Below are 15,910 nucleotides of genomic sequence, written 5' to 3'. Positions count from 1 at the left end.
ATGCTATTGAGAAATTTAGATTGTGTCAAAGGTCATGTCTCAACTATACACAGGATCTGACACACATTTTTACATGATGGTCAAGATTCAATTCATCCCCTGAGCAAGCAGGCAGGCTCTGTTAGCTCAATGGTAAAAAATGACAAAACTTGCGCAGGAAACCGGGTTCAAATCCAGGGTAGAAGAGGAAAGTTACATAGTGCGGCTTTAATTTCTTATATATTTTAAAGGCAGCACGTTTATAAAGCCTTTCTTTCCCTAGATCATCAAATTGAATAGAGAAAGCAAAACAGCCGTAAATAAAGATGCAGCAGCATATAATCTTCGCTGAATTGTTTTATGTTCTGTCAAGATTTTCTTTTATTTGGACATTTCAGAATATCATACAAGTAAACAAGATTTATGTTTTATGTTTTTTTTTTGAAAAAGTTAATATATCCATAGAGTTGCATTTCATAATAAAAATAGTTGCTCACTTACAGTCTGCGTGACCGTCAATAGTACATTGAGTCATATTTATAGAGATATCTGCTCAGGGTTGACACAGCGCTATAACACTACACAGTGATACCGAGCCGCATGGGGGGAAAGGTCGTCATGTAGTGGCAGTGGTTCTCAACCTGTGGGTCGAGGGTCTCCAGATGACAGTAAAGTGACAACTTAAGGACTTTTTAACCCATTAAGAGCTGGGACGCATCTGTGTCATTTTAAGATTTGAGTTTAAAAGCATTCTTTTTTACACTTTGGCTATTCAAAAATAGCAGATCTACAAGCTCATAGCGCGGCACCGAGTGCCGCGCTACGAGCTTGTAGATCTGCTATTTTTAAAAAATCGTGATTTTGTGCAAATCTTTGAATATATATTCTTTAAAGCGAACATTTGTAACTCAAATCTTTGCTTCTGGGGGGTCCCTGGAACAAAATATTTTGAGATGGGGGTCCGCAGCCAAATACAAAAGTTTGAGAACCACTGATTATAGCAGCATACACAAAAAAATATTTTAAAAAAAGTTGGGAATTAGAAGAAATTTTGTAGAATCCCCCAGAAGCAAAATCATTTTCACGATTCTTCAATCAAGATCTATGAGCTTGTAGATCTGCTATTTTTGAATAGCCCAAAGAAATCTATAAAACGACAGAGATGCGTTCCCGGTCTGAATGGGTTAAAAAACTGGTCAAACATTGGCCAAATAATATAAGTAAGAGGCAAATATTGTGAAAATAGTTGATCTACATAAGCTCATAATAACGCCTATATTGGCTATCTTACAATACTTATAATATATATCAATATTTATCTGTGGAACAGAGTCAAACTGAATGTAATGCCTCCACTCCTACAATTCCAAGTAATTGTCAAGGTGGGGGGGGGGGGGGTCCCCAGTTCAAATATGATTATTTTGGGGGGTCCTAAGTTCAAATTTGATTGTTTTGGAGGATCCCCAGTTCAAATATGATTATGTTGGGGGGTCCCCAGTTCAAATATGATTGTTTCGGAGGATCCCCAGTTCAAATATGATTGTTTTGGGGGGTCGCGGCCTGAAAAAGGTTGAGAACCACTGATGTATGGGTACAGTATGTGCCATTCTTCCAACTCGTTCATTTTGCAGATATAGCTCTGGTTTTATTTTCCATTTTACTCGTGATTTTCCATAGAAAACTACTTTACAATTTGGCTCAGTGGTGACACCAGGTGTGAAAAGATGTGAATGAATTGTGCAAACGATGAGCTACAGAATACACACCTTGTTTTGTTTCTACTGTACGTACTTACTGTATAGACAATGAGGGCAATGCAGTTTAGTGGGCATGGTAGCCATCCACGGTTAGGAATTACCAGTGGTGTAAACTAACTAAGTACATTTACTCAAGCACTGTACTTAAGTACAATTTTGAGGTATTTCTTACTTTACTGGAGTATTTCCAATTGTCTATACTTTTACTTTTACTCCACTACAATTATTTGAAAACTTTAGTTACTAGTTACTTTGTAGATATAAATTATTACATCATAAAACATACATTAACCACTTTAGCCCTATTTTATACCAAGGTTATTTGAAAATAGCCGATCTACAAGCTCACAGCGCGTCGCATCGCGACGCGTTGTGAGCTTGTAGATCTGCTATTTTCAAACGTTTTTGTACTTTTACTTTTGGTACTTTAAGTACATTTTGATACCAATACTTTAATACTTTTACTCAAGTAAATTTTGAATTCCGGACTTTTACTTGTAACAGAGTACTTCTACATTGCAGTATTGATACTTTTACTTATTAAGTAAAAAATTTGAGTACTTTTTCCACCACTGGAAATTACTAACAAACTGGGTTTGGAGTTTTCATGATATTAGCACTGAGTGACCAGCCTCTGTAAAACATTACAAGACTACTATGCAATTTACACGTAGCAGCGGATTCTCCCATTCCCCTTGCACACAATTTTGTATTCCAAAACCTCAATATGAGTTTGTGCTTTATGTTCATTCAGCTTATTCATTTTGTAATTATAGATTACAATGGCTAACACAAGGACTCTCCTTCATTATTCTTTTTTTTTTTTTTGCATTTCCTTCAGCCGTGGGAGGAAAGATCTTATCCTTTTTTAATGTTGACTTAATATGAGTTAAATGACCACTCAGCCATTGGCACTGTGATAAAAGGAACGGAAAGTAGGGTGGTTTGTCAATGACATCATTTGTAGATCTCACAATAATCACATTGTTGCCACTTTGCCAGCTCTCTCCTCTCATTAGTAAAGTAGATCAGTTTTTTTTAAAGCGGGGGCCTCCAGGGGGCGCCAAGGTGCCAATTTGAATGGAGGGGAAAATGGAAAAGAAAAAGCCTTAAACGCACGCACGCACACACACACACACACACACACGCACAGACACAGACACACAGAATAAATTTCAATTCAAATGAAATTCATAAGATTCCTATTCTGGCCATGTTATTGTCAAACACTTTCAAACCCCCCCCCCCATTTTTTCCCCTTTTCCAACCATAATAGCAAAAATAACCAATCTAAAAGCTCACAAAGCATGTGCACGAGTTGAGAGCTTGTAGATCAGCTATTTTAGGATGCCGTGCTGTGGATGACAAAACAAAATATATTTTGGCTTTATGGTTGTCCTTGGGACAGACTTTAGAGTGTGCATTGAATATTGACGGTTTGATGGAGCTTAAAGGGGAATACCACTCATTTTCAACATTGAACTATGTCTTTAATGCACCTTAGAGCTGTTGTGTGGAAATAAGAAAAAAGTCCCCCCCCCCCCTTCTATGTTGCCTAGAACTGGAGGTCATCCCCTTTAACTATTAAATTGAAAACAATAACCAACGGGTCCAGTTGGGAGTTGGAGAGGACAAAGTGCACTTCACTTTTACACGTCGTACAGCCAAACCATTTTAGTCAAATTTCGGGAATTAACTTTGAAGGCAGCCATGATGTCAGATGTAATCTATCCTCCTCAGTGTCTTGGATGGATAGAAATGTCCCATCTCCAAATTGAGTGCATTAAGTTCTGTTACAGATTGTTAAGCTAATGTAAACTGCAAGTTTTTGCCAACTGAGAATGTTTCCCCAAAGACCGCCTATTAGAATAACTAATGGCTTTTTTCGTTTTGTTTGTTTTTGAGTGAAACGTTCATTTAGGGCGAAAACTTCATTCTGTGCTGATATGTAATTACACCGTGTCATCTAATAGATTCTTCATGGACATTAAAAATATCAGACCGACCTCATTAAGGAACCAAAAATGAAATAATGTCACAAATAGTCAATAGCTCTCATAATGGACTGAAGTTTTATATAAAGTTGAATGAAATAAATCATATTTCACTTGTCTGGGAGGTGCGAGCACACAAATGTCTTAGTTTCTGCAACAAAAAAAAAGCACACCTAAATATCAATGTTTATTATTGTATCACTCCAAAACGTGTTGAAATTAAATGGTTTTAACCACTTAAAACCTATATATACGTAGTTGACCAGAGTCCACCAGGGCTCTTTACTTGGTCCGCTCCGTTTTTCCTTTTACACACCAAATCTCTTCGGCGAAAAAGAACCAATCTACAAGCTCATGACACGTCGCGCTGCAACGCGTCGTGAGCTTGCAGACCGGCTTATTTTCGCCAAAGGTTCGCCTCCGTAATGGGGACGCTGCCGTAGAGTTGATGTGGCTGAAGCAGCCCTATGTCTTTTTGTTAAGTCTCACCTTCAATTCGAACTTCTAAAGCCGACCTGTGTCGGCCTAAGGCACTCTGCCCTCGCATCACATGAGCTCTCCCTCCACAGAGGTCCACCAGACACAACCTCCACCAGTCGTATAGTAGGGTACCAAAATGTTAGCATGCTAAGCTAAGATGCTAACATTTTGATACCCTACTATACTACTTCCACCTATTTGTTCATGAAGCACATTAATGGCAGGGGGGGGGGGTGGACAGACTGTGATACACCCGCTGAACGAGGATGATTCAAGCACAAATAGACCATGCAGTCCTCCGCGCCAGGCCTGCTGAGATAGACCTATAGAACTACGATTGCGCGGGGTGGGTGGTTTAACAGGAGGGTAGAGAGAGACACGTTGAAAACACCGTCCGAGTTCTGTGTTCCTTGGCTCGTCTACCTTTTGGAAACTAGATTTGCCGTCGGCTTGGACCGGGTACGGGTTGAGATGGTTGTATTTACATAATGCTCCCACATATTCAAATCCATTATAATATATTTATGTCTATAATCATCTGATAGATTATTCAAGAGAGATTCAGGCCCATAAAGTCTTTGTTAAGGCAAAGTTCCGTTGATGAATAAAGTTCACCAGTACTGCAGTTCTCCGTGTTATTCTCTTTCACCAAAAACAGGCAAACCTTCTTTTACATTTCATTTCATAAAATAGACTCCATAATATAGACATAAAAACAAAGAAAAAAATGCAATGGCAACCAACAGTGGTTTTCTGTTAGTGGTTTTGAATTTGCATCTTTGTCCCTCAGGTCCATTGCTGGGGAAATGTGGTGTTGGGACAGCCGAACCACTTCCAAATGGAGTCCTTAATGTTTGTATCTCCATGGAGTTGTTTGCCACACTGCACACACGCAAGCACACGCACACACACACACACACACACACGCACGCAAACATTCTGCTTGCTTCCTTCTCTATTTCGATTTTCAAAAGTGGATGATCTTCCAGTTCTTAAGGTGGTGGGTGTAAAATATTTCTCAAAATAATTTAGAGTCCAGTATTATAAATTAAGACCAAAAGAAAAAAAAAAAGGTTTCTGTAAAAACACATGATTCAGAACATCGTGGCCCCAGTCTCGACTTTGAGGTCTCTAGGGTGAAGGAAACGGAGTAAATGTCTCAGATGTCTTCAGATGGGGGTGGCTTGGTCCAAATGTTTGGGGGTCTCGTTGGCCTATTCCATTGCAGTCCAGCACAGCCCGGTCCCACCTGGACTCAGGGTTGCCAGATCTGCTTATTATAATTTCCCCGCAAGATTTTATTTGAAAATAGCCGATCTACAAGCTCACAGCGCGTCGCGATACGACGCGTTATGAGCTTGTAGATCGGCTATTTTAAAATAAAAAATGTCAAATAGCTGATGTACATGTTAGAGTACTCATGTGGCCCATAGTCGCTTCTTTTGGGCTGGTTTTCCTAGACCTGGTTTCTTGTTTCTCTCACAGAATCTGGCAACACTGCCTGGACTGTACCACTGCGGTGGGTGCTGGGGGGGGGGGGGTATTATCTGCTCACAGTGGACGTGCCTGACCGCAGGGTGCTGGCCAGCTTGTCTGAGCCGGGTATCTTCCAGGGTCCTGGAGAGACCGTGGTTTTCCTGCCCGCCGCGTTGCCACCGCCGGTGCTCCTGTTAGGGTGGCTGGTGGGACGGCTCTCTCCCCCCCCCGGGCCCCTCTCCAGGTCCCTGGGCCGGCTGGGCTTGCTCTGCTCCGGCTCCCCCCGTTGGCCGCCGCTGTTCCGGGCCTCGTCGTCGCCACTGTTCCCGTTAGAGTTGGTATGCGTGGGCCTGGAGCCGCCTCTCGGGGACTGGGCGGCTTCTATTCTCCCACCGGAGGCGCTACTCTCCTCGGCCTTCCTATCCTTAGACCTCCCCCTGGAGCTCCTGGAAGGCTTGGGGTCCCCGGACCGTTCGTCTCTGCCCCCTCCGTCCCCCTCGGGCGTGGCCGGTTGCCCCCTGTGCCCGCTGCTGCCCTTGCGGGTGGACCTGCCACCCTCTTTCTTGGCTCTGCCACTCCCACCGGGCGCGGCTGCCCTCCTCCCGTGGCCAACGTGATCTGGATCGAGCGGCGGCTCTGCCTTCCGGGGGCTCTGGGCGCGCTCCGCCCTGCTCTCTGGCGCCGCCGGGACTTCCAGGGGCGACAGACGAGCCAGGTCGGGGGTCAGGGTTGGATGGGATGAGGGCGATGACATGGACAGGCTGTCAATGAGAGGAGGAGCTACTTCCGACAGGCTTGGGGAGGCGGAAGGCCGAGCATCCCATGGGGCGGCATTGTCTGCAGGCAGAAACACACGTGCATGCAGTGCACGAGCACGCACACACACACACAGAGTTGAAAAGGACATAAATGCACACAAAGGCTTCCCCACTGACTCACACATTCTCATGGGCATGCGCACACGCACACGCACACACACACACACACACACACACACACACACACACACACACACACACACACACACACACGCACGCACACGCGCGCGCACACACACACACACAGTCGTAACGTGGAAATCACAGCACTACAAGCTACTTCCTGACATGTGACAGGGGCAACTCCACTTTTTAGACAACACCAGTCTACCTCCTCTGGCTCTCCCTGTAAATTCCCAGGCAACAATGTTGGCGGAAAATCGAAAAAGCAGGTTTAATGAAATGGATGATGTGCCCAATAAGGCGGCGCTTCAGTTCAAATGAAAACCTATGGGCCCCGAAATTCCTCTCTCTCTCCCTCTCTCAAGCTTTAACCCATTAAGACCGGGAATGCATCTGTGTGTCATTTTTAGATTTCTTTGGGCTATTCAAAAATAGCAGATCTACAAGCTCATGCTCAAGCTATGAGCTTGTAGATCTTCAATTTTTTTTTTTATCGTGGACGTTTTTTGCAAATCTTTGAATATATATATATTTTTAAAGCGAACATTTGTAACTCAAATCTTTGCTTCGGGGGATTCTACAAATGTCTTCTAAATCCTAACAGTTTTTTTAAATAAACTTATGTTGCTATAATATCAGTGATTCTCAAACTTTTTTCATGTCAAGGACCCCCAATATGATACGTGTTTGGCCGCGGACCCCCATCTAAAAATATGTTGTTCCAGGGACCCCCCCAGAAGCACAGATCGGAGTTAGAAATGTTCGCTTAAAAACGTATAAATTATATAGGATTTGCATACATTTTCCATGCTTAAAAATAAAATAGCAGATCTACGAGTGCCGCGCTACGAGCTTGTAGATCTGCTATTTTTGAAAAGCCAAAAGAAATCTTTCGTTCCCAGTCTTTAAGGGTTAAGCACCACCAGTGACTGCCGTAGAATGACTCTAAAAGGTCTGTTTCTTCAGAACCGTCCACTCTCATGGCCTGTTAGCTTCCGTTTCTGCACCAGCGAGCCGCGCTCCCTAAGCCATCATTCACTTTCAATGGGCTAGGCAGGGGGCAGAGGCTAAGGCTAGCTGCACTATAGTGCCACGAGGCCCAATTATAAAATAAAAACACTCTCACGCCAGATTTGAAGCATATCGTTGGCAGTCAGGCAGAAAACCTTGCATCTCCATATTTCTACTTTTTATGTTTATTTTTTCATAAATGAATACCCTACTTCGGCACTTCTACATGTCCTACAATCAGGGGTCATCGATATGTCCGTACACAGACATATTTGGCCTTGTCTGTGGCACATTTTAGAGGTTATTATATTGTTTTTACACATAATATAATGTTCTTATTTTGATCATAAAGACCCAATTACTGAATGTCAAGTCTCCAGGTTTTCTTCAGAATATGTATGACACTGATTTACTATGACACTATGGCACATTAGGCGTCCACTAGCACCACTAGTGGTTCTCAGATGTTTTATTCGCAAGGACCCCCTTAAGTGTACAAATGGGTCCATTTGGTTCCATTTGAACACTCTCAGAGTTACAGACCTGTTATGGTCATTCAGGGCTATAGCTCTTCATGGAATATGATTGTCCACTAATATTGTATGTCTGTGGCGACATTTTTATTTTGACAAAAATGTCCACCACAAGCCAGCATGGTCACTGCCTACAATGTCACACAAAAGTATCAAGAACAGCCCATCTACTATCTACTCTAATCTGATCTAATCTAGATCTACTATTTTTGAAAAATGCTTTAAGTGAAAGTGGTTATTTTATCTGTGGGTTTTTATAAATATTGAACCAATGAAAAGTATTAACAAGAGCTTCAGATAATAATAACCACAGGTTCCTTTTTCCATTTCCTGAAAAGAAACAGTTGTGGACATGCGAGGTTTCCACCCGACAGACAGTGACAATATTTGGACTCAGATGGAGCTAAGAACTTGAGGAGGTACCTGGTGGATTATAGACAGTGGTGGAAAAAGTAACATTTTTTACTTAAGTAAAAGTATCAATACTGCAATGTAGAAATACTCCGTTGCAAGGAATAGTCCGGAATTCAAAATTGACTTGAGTAAAAGTACGAAAGTATTGGTATCAAAATGTACTTAAAGTACCAAAAGTAAAAGTACTAAAATATTTGAAAATAGCAGATCTACAAGCTCACAACGAACTTGTAGATTGGCTATTTTCAAATAGTCTAAGTATAAAATAGAGCTAAAGTGGTTAATGTATGTTTTATAATATAATGATATATATCTGCAAAGTAACTAGTAACTAAAGTTTTCAAATAATTGTAGTGGAGTAAAAGTACAATATTTGCCTCCGAGATGTAGTGGAGTAGAAGTAAAAGTATAGACAATTGGAAATACTCCACTGTAACTCCAGTAAAGTAAAAGTACCTCAAAATTGTACTTAAGTACAGTACTTGAGTAAATGTACTTAGTTACTTTCCACCACTGATTATAGGCATGCAGGAATGTCACACCAGCTCATCAGAGCCAGTACTCATCCACCGTTTGCCACATTGAAGTGATGTCTGCTCTCGTGTAACCACTGCACGGCCCAATGGGATTCGACAAGACTGTGTGTGTGTGTGTGTGTGTGTGTGTGTGTGTGTGTGTGTGTGTGTGTGTGTGTGTGTGTGTGTGTGTGTGTGTGTGGTGGTTGGAAACCTGCCACTGTCTCACACTGTTGCTAATGCCTGCTGTCAGCTCACATACTCCATGTTTCTGATCTCATCAGACCTCTGCTGAATGACCCTACATATGAACTACAGTATGCACGTCTTCCACAGTGTCTAACACACACACACACACACACACACACACACACGCACGCACACACAGAATAACAGGACAATACTGTACATACAATCATGCAAGCTATAATGTGCACACACACACACACACACACACACACACACACACACACACACACACACACACACACACACACACACACACACACACACACACACACACACACACACACACACACACACACACACACACACACACACACACACACACACTCTAACACCCATGCACATGCAGAAAAGTCACGTTGCTTTTAACCAGAGGTTAACGCATCGAAAAATCGTTTTGAATTTTCAACGATCTACTATATCGATATGCAAACAGCAAAATATCGTATCGTTTGACTTTGTATCGTATTGAATCGTTTCGCAATGCAAATAATCGTATCGAATCGTTTTGCAATGCAAATAATCAATTTTATCAATACTAAGTACTTTTAACACTTGGGGTGCCAGAGGTTTATTAAAATATTATACGTTGAGTGCCGGGATCTTTTACCATTTTTGAACCTTTTTCAAGTAGTCACAAAATATTTTCAGTGATCACCGTCCTCACGATGATCCCCTCATTACACACATAGAGGTCTCGTACAATCGGGGGGAAAAAATTAAAAACATTCTGTAATCCGTTCCATAGTTGCAGCCAGTTGAAAATAGTCAAAAATACATTGTAAAAAAAATAAGTACACAGGAGCCGAGATACAGGCTTTTGAAGTCATAAGTTAACCAGGAAGTATATATATACGTTTTTGGCACCCAAGAAAAAAGAGAAAGAGGGGTTTATATCCAGTATCCAGGTATTTATTTTTCACACAGAATTTTTGGGTAAATAAATAGTTACTATATCGATTTTAAATCATTGAATCGAATCGTATCGTTCTAAATTAACCTGTCCTGTATCGTTCATGTATCGTATCGACTAAATCACTGAATCGAAACGTATCGTATCGTTCTAAATGAACCTGTATCGTTCATGTATCGTATCGACAACCAAGTATCGTGATACGTATCGAATCGTTGTTAAAACGTATCGTTACACCCCTACTTTTAACCCATTAAAACGGGTTAAGCATCGGTGTCATTTTACGTTGGCTATTCAAAAATAGCAGATCTACAAGCTCTACGAGCTTGTACATTTATGCTATTTTTGAACATTCTCTAATTTCAAATTTAAATCTTGAAGGTGTGAGAACTACTGGTTTAGAAGGTTTAGATTTGTAGAATCGGCCTCAGGTCTTAATGGGTTAAAAACTAAATCGTATTTCTTTCTTTCTTTTGGAACTAAACTATTCAACAAGGCCTCAAATAAAAGTAAACATCTTTCTCCTTTTGACATGTGCATGTTTGAAATGGCCGATGAATATGGACCTCTACGGGTGCTTCGCAAATTGCAAAATAAACTACCTGGCAAGCCGTAAAACAATGAGTAAAGCCCACACAAAACGCAGATGTTAAAACACCCTATTCTACTTTGGATTTACAGCGTAGGCCTAGAGAGAACAGAGAAATGTCAGGTGATTTAGTACAGCGTCGTCTGGCCTGACCAGAGTAATAGTCCCCGTGTGTGTGGATTTCAAAGCTTTATGTTCCCCTCAAGGCGGGCTATAAGAAAAACCTCCCTCCAACACAGAAGAGAAATTAAATCTCCGTCATAAACGGAGCTGGCCAAGATGAGGCTGAACGACAAGAGGTGGAGACCCTACATCGCTCAGGTGTGTAAAGGCCTGGAGGGGTCCCTGCCAATGGCTGATGAATGGATTTCACTCGGGGGGGATTTAACGCTGGGGGCATTTCCCTCATGCTGTACTGCATGCTCTCTCTCTTCACTCTGCTGCGAGGGGTTGTGCGGGGTTGAACGCTCGCTACGCTTGCGTGGAGGGCCATGGGAGTGGTTAACCCACTGGAGGAGCTTCATTACCCGAGGCGTCACACAAATAAACATCCGCCCCTTAAAAGGCTGCAGTTTGTTGGATTGCTTTGGATTTCAGAGAGTAAATAATCTGCCGTGATATTTACGATTCATTTCCCCCCCGCGGGGTGATTCAGGTTGCACATTCATATTGCTTTATTACTGCTTCGTCATGCGCAGGTTTGGCGATTTTATCTGCACGTCTTTTCCCTCTCTATGAGCGAGAACGCGAGAACGCGGGATTGCTTATTCTATAAACCTCATACAATGTGGATTTATTTTGGTGAATTTGTGAATCAGCCCCGAAAAGTGGCCTACTACAGCACTGGTTCCAGGGGTACTTGAGGTGGTTCCAGGGGGTCCCCAGTTAAATCGCTGATAGTTATAAACCAAATAGATCCTTACAGGTCTGGAACTCTGTGTTAAATTGACACTGAAGATTTTACACTGTAGATCGGTATCCCAGAGATATAAAATAATGGTCCTGAAGAAGTAGTCACAGCAAAACACAGCATTAAGGGCTTTACAGACAGGGACCGACACGACGCCTGCGTTCTCGCTTGGATCAGCGCGGTTGCACTGCACTTGTGAATAAGTGTTGATTTCGTCGACTAAAACTATGACGAAAAATGTTCGTCGACTACCTTTTTTCACTGACAAAAACTAGATAAAAACTAAATAAAAACTAATCTATGATGACTAAAACTATGACACAATTTATTGACGATTTCGTCAACAATTAAAAACTAGACTAAAATGTGGATCTAGTGGAGAAGAGATCCAGTAGAACTAAAAGGTAGAACTAAAAGGCAAAAGGCAATTTTATGCTTGGTTGCGCTCAGGTGTTGCATGCTGAAAATAGCAGATCTACAAGCTCGTGCAGATCTGCTTGTAGATTGACTATTTTCAGCATGCAACCAAGTGTAAAATTAGCCATTACGACGCCATCAAGGCACCGCCAAAATACATTTTAGTCGACTAAATTAACTGTAGATTTAGTCGACTATAATCTTATGATATTTAGTCGACTAAAACTAGACTAACAGTAAAACATTTGAGATGACTAAAATATGACTAAAACTAAATGGAATTTGATTCAAAAGACTATGACGAAAACTGAATCAAAATTTGTTGTCAAAATCAACACTATGTGAATACACGGAAGGCTCCGCTAGTAAAGGGCAGGCGATCTATGCCTGCTTCAGCCGTGTCAAATCATTGATCTGCGTGTCACGTAGACAAAGGTTGACGACAATCCAGCTCTAGGCACGCGGGTGGGCGTGTGCGTGAAACGAGCACAAATGCATCTCCCTACCTGCCCACTTGCCTCTCATTGAGAATGTATTACTAGGCGCGTCATTCGCTTCCCATGTGTAAAGCCCTTTACGCTCAAAAACCACACTGCACGTTAACCGGAACGCTCGCCCCAAAACACGCTGGCCCCCATTTTTTTTCTCGAAATAAGTTTAGGGTTAGGCATAGTTTTACTGAGGTTACGTTTAGGAATAAGCTTAGGTTTAGGCATAGTTTACTGAGGTTACGTTTAGGAATAAGCTTAGGTTTAGGCATAGTTTACTGAGGTTACGTTTAGGAATACCTGGTGGCGACGCGGCGGTAACCATTCCGAGGTCGCCGGATTTGACCCGGGGCGAGCTTGTTTTGGGGCGAGCGTTCTTGTATTCCACTGCACCACACAGCAACACCAAGGTTAAGTGGTAGAGAAAGAAAACATTCCGATGATCACAAACCGTGTCTTTAGAGTGGCCCATTAGGAAGAAATAGGGGGTGCCATGCTTGTCACTTTTCATGCACATGGAGAGACTGGAAGAAACCATTCCTGGAATGGAAGGGGAAGTAACAACCTAGACCAATCATTAGGGTTAGAGCATTGAAATGGACAGAACAGTTACGCTACTGTTAGTCAAGATAGAAGAGATTGAAAATGAGAACACTACAGGAGAAATATTAATAATATACAGAGGATATAGCATGAATGAAGATGCATGCCTGAGTAATAGTAAACAGAATTGTTATCAAGAGCTATAGAGCACCGAAGTCCTGACGTCACTGCCAGTAGAGGGCGCTGTTCCGCTGGTTCGTGGCTTTACTTTTTGTGTTGATATCCCCATTGGGGAATCTTAGATCGCCTCATATAAGAACTGTGTTCCAAAAATAAACACACCACCCTGGCGATTTTACTCATATGGATATGAAGCATCGACTGAAGGTGTAAATGTACACATTTACCCAAAGAGTAACACAATATAAACACTAGAAACGAGTCAAACAACCCCAAAGACTACATTTCCCATGAACGCGGCTGCTGTGGGGACAGTGATTTCAGACCCCGGAAGTAGTAGTTCTTAGGACTTTTAAGGCAGAATTAATTCAGTTTTCGCCAGAAACAGGCTGTATCAAATATGAATGAATCTCATAAACGATGCAGAGCCACCCCCCAGACAGAAACGCCAGGGTGGTGTGTTTATGTTTGGAACACAGTTCTCATATGACGTGATCTAAGATTCCCAAAAGGGGATTTCAACAAAAAAAAATAAAGCCACGAACCAGTGGAACAGCGCCCTCTAGTGGCAGTGACGTCAGACTTCGGTGCTCTATTGTGACTGTAAGCAGTGGTGGAAAAAGTACTCAAATTCTTTACTTAAGTAAAAGTACCAATACTGCAATATAAAAATACTCCGTTACAAGTAAAAGTCCAGAATTAAAAATGTACTTGAGTAAAAGTACAAAAGTATTGGCATCAAAATGTACTTCAAGTACCAAAAGTAAAAGTACTAAATATTTGAAAATAGCCGATCTACAAGCTCACAACGCGTCGCGGTGCGACGCGTTGTGAGCTTGTAGATCTGCTATTTTCAAATAGCCTAGGTATAAAATAGGGCTAAAGTGGTTAATGTATGTTTTGTGATATCATAATTTATATCTGAAAAGTAACTAGTAACTAAAGTTTTCAAATAATTGTAGTGGAGTAAAAGTACAATATTTGCCTCTGAGATGTAGTGGAGTAGAAGTAAAAGTATTGGAAATTGGAAATACTCAAGTAAAGTACAAATACCTCAAAATTTTACTTAAGTACAGTACTTAAGTAAATGTACTTAGTTACTTTCCACCACTGAGTGGCAGTGACGTCAGACTTCGGTGCTCTATTGTGACTGTAAGTTAGAAGACAGTGAACAGAATACAGTTGGACCAAGAGCTGAAAAGGTCCTGGAGACGGACAGAGAGAGAGAGAGTGAACAGGGGACAATGCGGGGATGCTTACCATACTCTGGGACCTGTCCTGTACCCCTCTTGAGGAGCAGACGGACACGCCGCCCCCCAGACTTGATCAGCTCAATGGCCCTGGCATGGGTCATGTCTCTGGTGCTCTCTCCGTTGATCTCGATGATTTGGTCCCCAACCTGAAGGACAGTACAGGCAGTGGTGGAAAAAGTACTTGAATTCTTTACTTAAAGGGCCATTTCACCCCTGGAAGAAGTTTTCGGTCTTTTAATGAAGTTTAGGAGTCAAGAAACAAGATCCTGGGTTTTTTTTGTGAATAATCTGTGTTTTTAGATATCTAGTAATCTTCGCAATATTCGTGACGTTATTTGCGTCATGAGAGATTGGTCTCATTCCTTTCCGCACTACATGTCTCGGCGTCTCTCAGTCAGACCATCTCAAAAGACAGCCCCAATGGGGTGTCCGTAACACTTTGTTCAACCTTCTTTCCCCACTCGGCCACTCCCATTAGCTGCGGCCAGCGGCCCTTGCAGAGTGAGGCATTACTTTACCTGAGTTATCTTCTGATAGTTGTACTTGAATGTTGACATGAAATAATAATCCTGTGTAGTGTTTCATAAGAGCAAGCTTGGAAAAAAAAATACAGCGTGGAGTAGCAGCGCTGGTAAACAAACACCGTCACGAAAGGCTAGGATCATAATACCAAGGATGTGACAGTGATGTCAATACTATGCGACACGGAAGTTAAACTGCATGAAGATACTAAGGATGTCCCAGTGATATGACATCACTAACGAATCCTTGGACATAATGTAACTAGATGAACGTTTGCGAGGACAGCCAGTGTTGCCAGATATTGTGAGAGAAATAAGCAGCCAGGTCTATGAAAACAAGCCCAAAAGAAAAATAACTATGCCAAGAGCACTTTACCTAGACATGGGATATTATATATTTGAAAATTGCTGATCTACAAGCTCACAACGCTTCGCAACCCATTGTGAGCTTGTAGATCTGCTATTTACAAAAAAATCTTGAGGGGGAAAAAGTCCAAAATGTGGATAATTTTTTTTTTTTGCAAAATATTTTTATTTGCTTTTCAAAATGTGGAATATTTTTGACACATATTTGTTAGGGGCTCCCTGCCACAAATTATAATTTCAGATGGGGGTCTGTGGAAAAATACATGAACATGTTTGAGAACCACTGGTTTAAACAGCAATCAAAACATTTGGAAACAAGCCCAAATATCAACTACATTTTAGAAAGAAGCCGCTTATAATAAGCAGACATGGCGACACTGGCAT

General features: G+C 41.8%; 1 protein-coding gene across 5 annotated transcripts in view; it reads right to left on the bottom strand.

Annotated features, from left to right (window-relative positions):
• Positions 1-3,789: 3,789 nt before the first annotated feature.
• magi2a (membrane associated guanylate kinase, WW and PDZ domain containing 2a) overlaps positions 3,790-15,910 on the bottom strand; it is a gene marked incomplete at its 5' end in the record, with an annotated part of 338,913 nt that continues 326,792 nt past the window's right edge. For 3 of the 5 annotated variants that reach the window (XM_080420917.1, XM_080420918.1, XM_080420919.1), the window contains 3 exons: positions 3,790-4,317; positions 4,399-6,523; positions 14,647-14,785. In XM_080420917.1, the coding sequence (XP_080277043.1) occupies positions 5,754-6,523; positions 14,647-14,785 (909 nt within the window). In that variant the 3' untranslated portion in view covers positions 3,790-4,317; positions 4,399-5,753. Of the gene's footprint in view, positions 4,318-4,398; positions 6,524-13,114; positions 13,229-14,646; positions 14,786-15,910 lie in introns of those variants that run through there. The other 2 variants (XM_080420920.1, XM_080420921.1) reach the window with 2 other exon arrangements.

Source organism: Gymnoscopelus braueri (genome assembly GCF_963280865.1).
Source record: "Gymnoscopelus braueri genome assembly, chromosome: 23".
Taxonomy (NCBI): domain Eukaryota; kingdom Metazoa; phylum Chordata; class Actinopteri; order Myctophiformes; family Myctophidae; genus Gymnoscopelus; species Gymnoscopelus braueri.
Note: the sequence above shows the minus strand (reverse complement) of the source record. Positions and strands in the feature narration are given on the sequence as shown.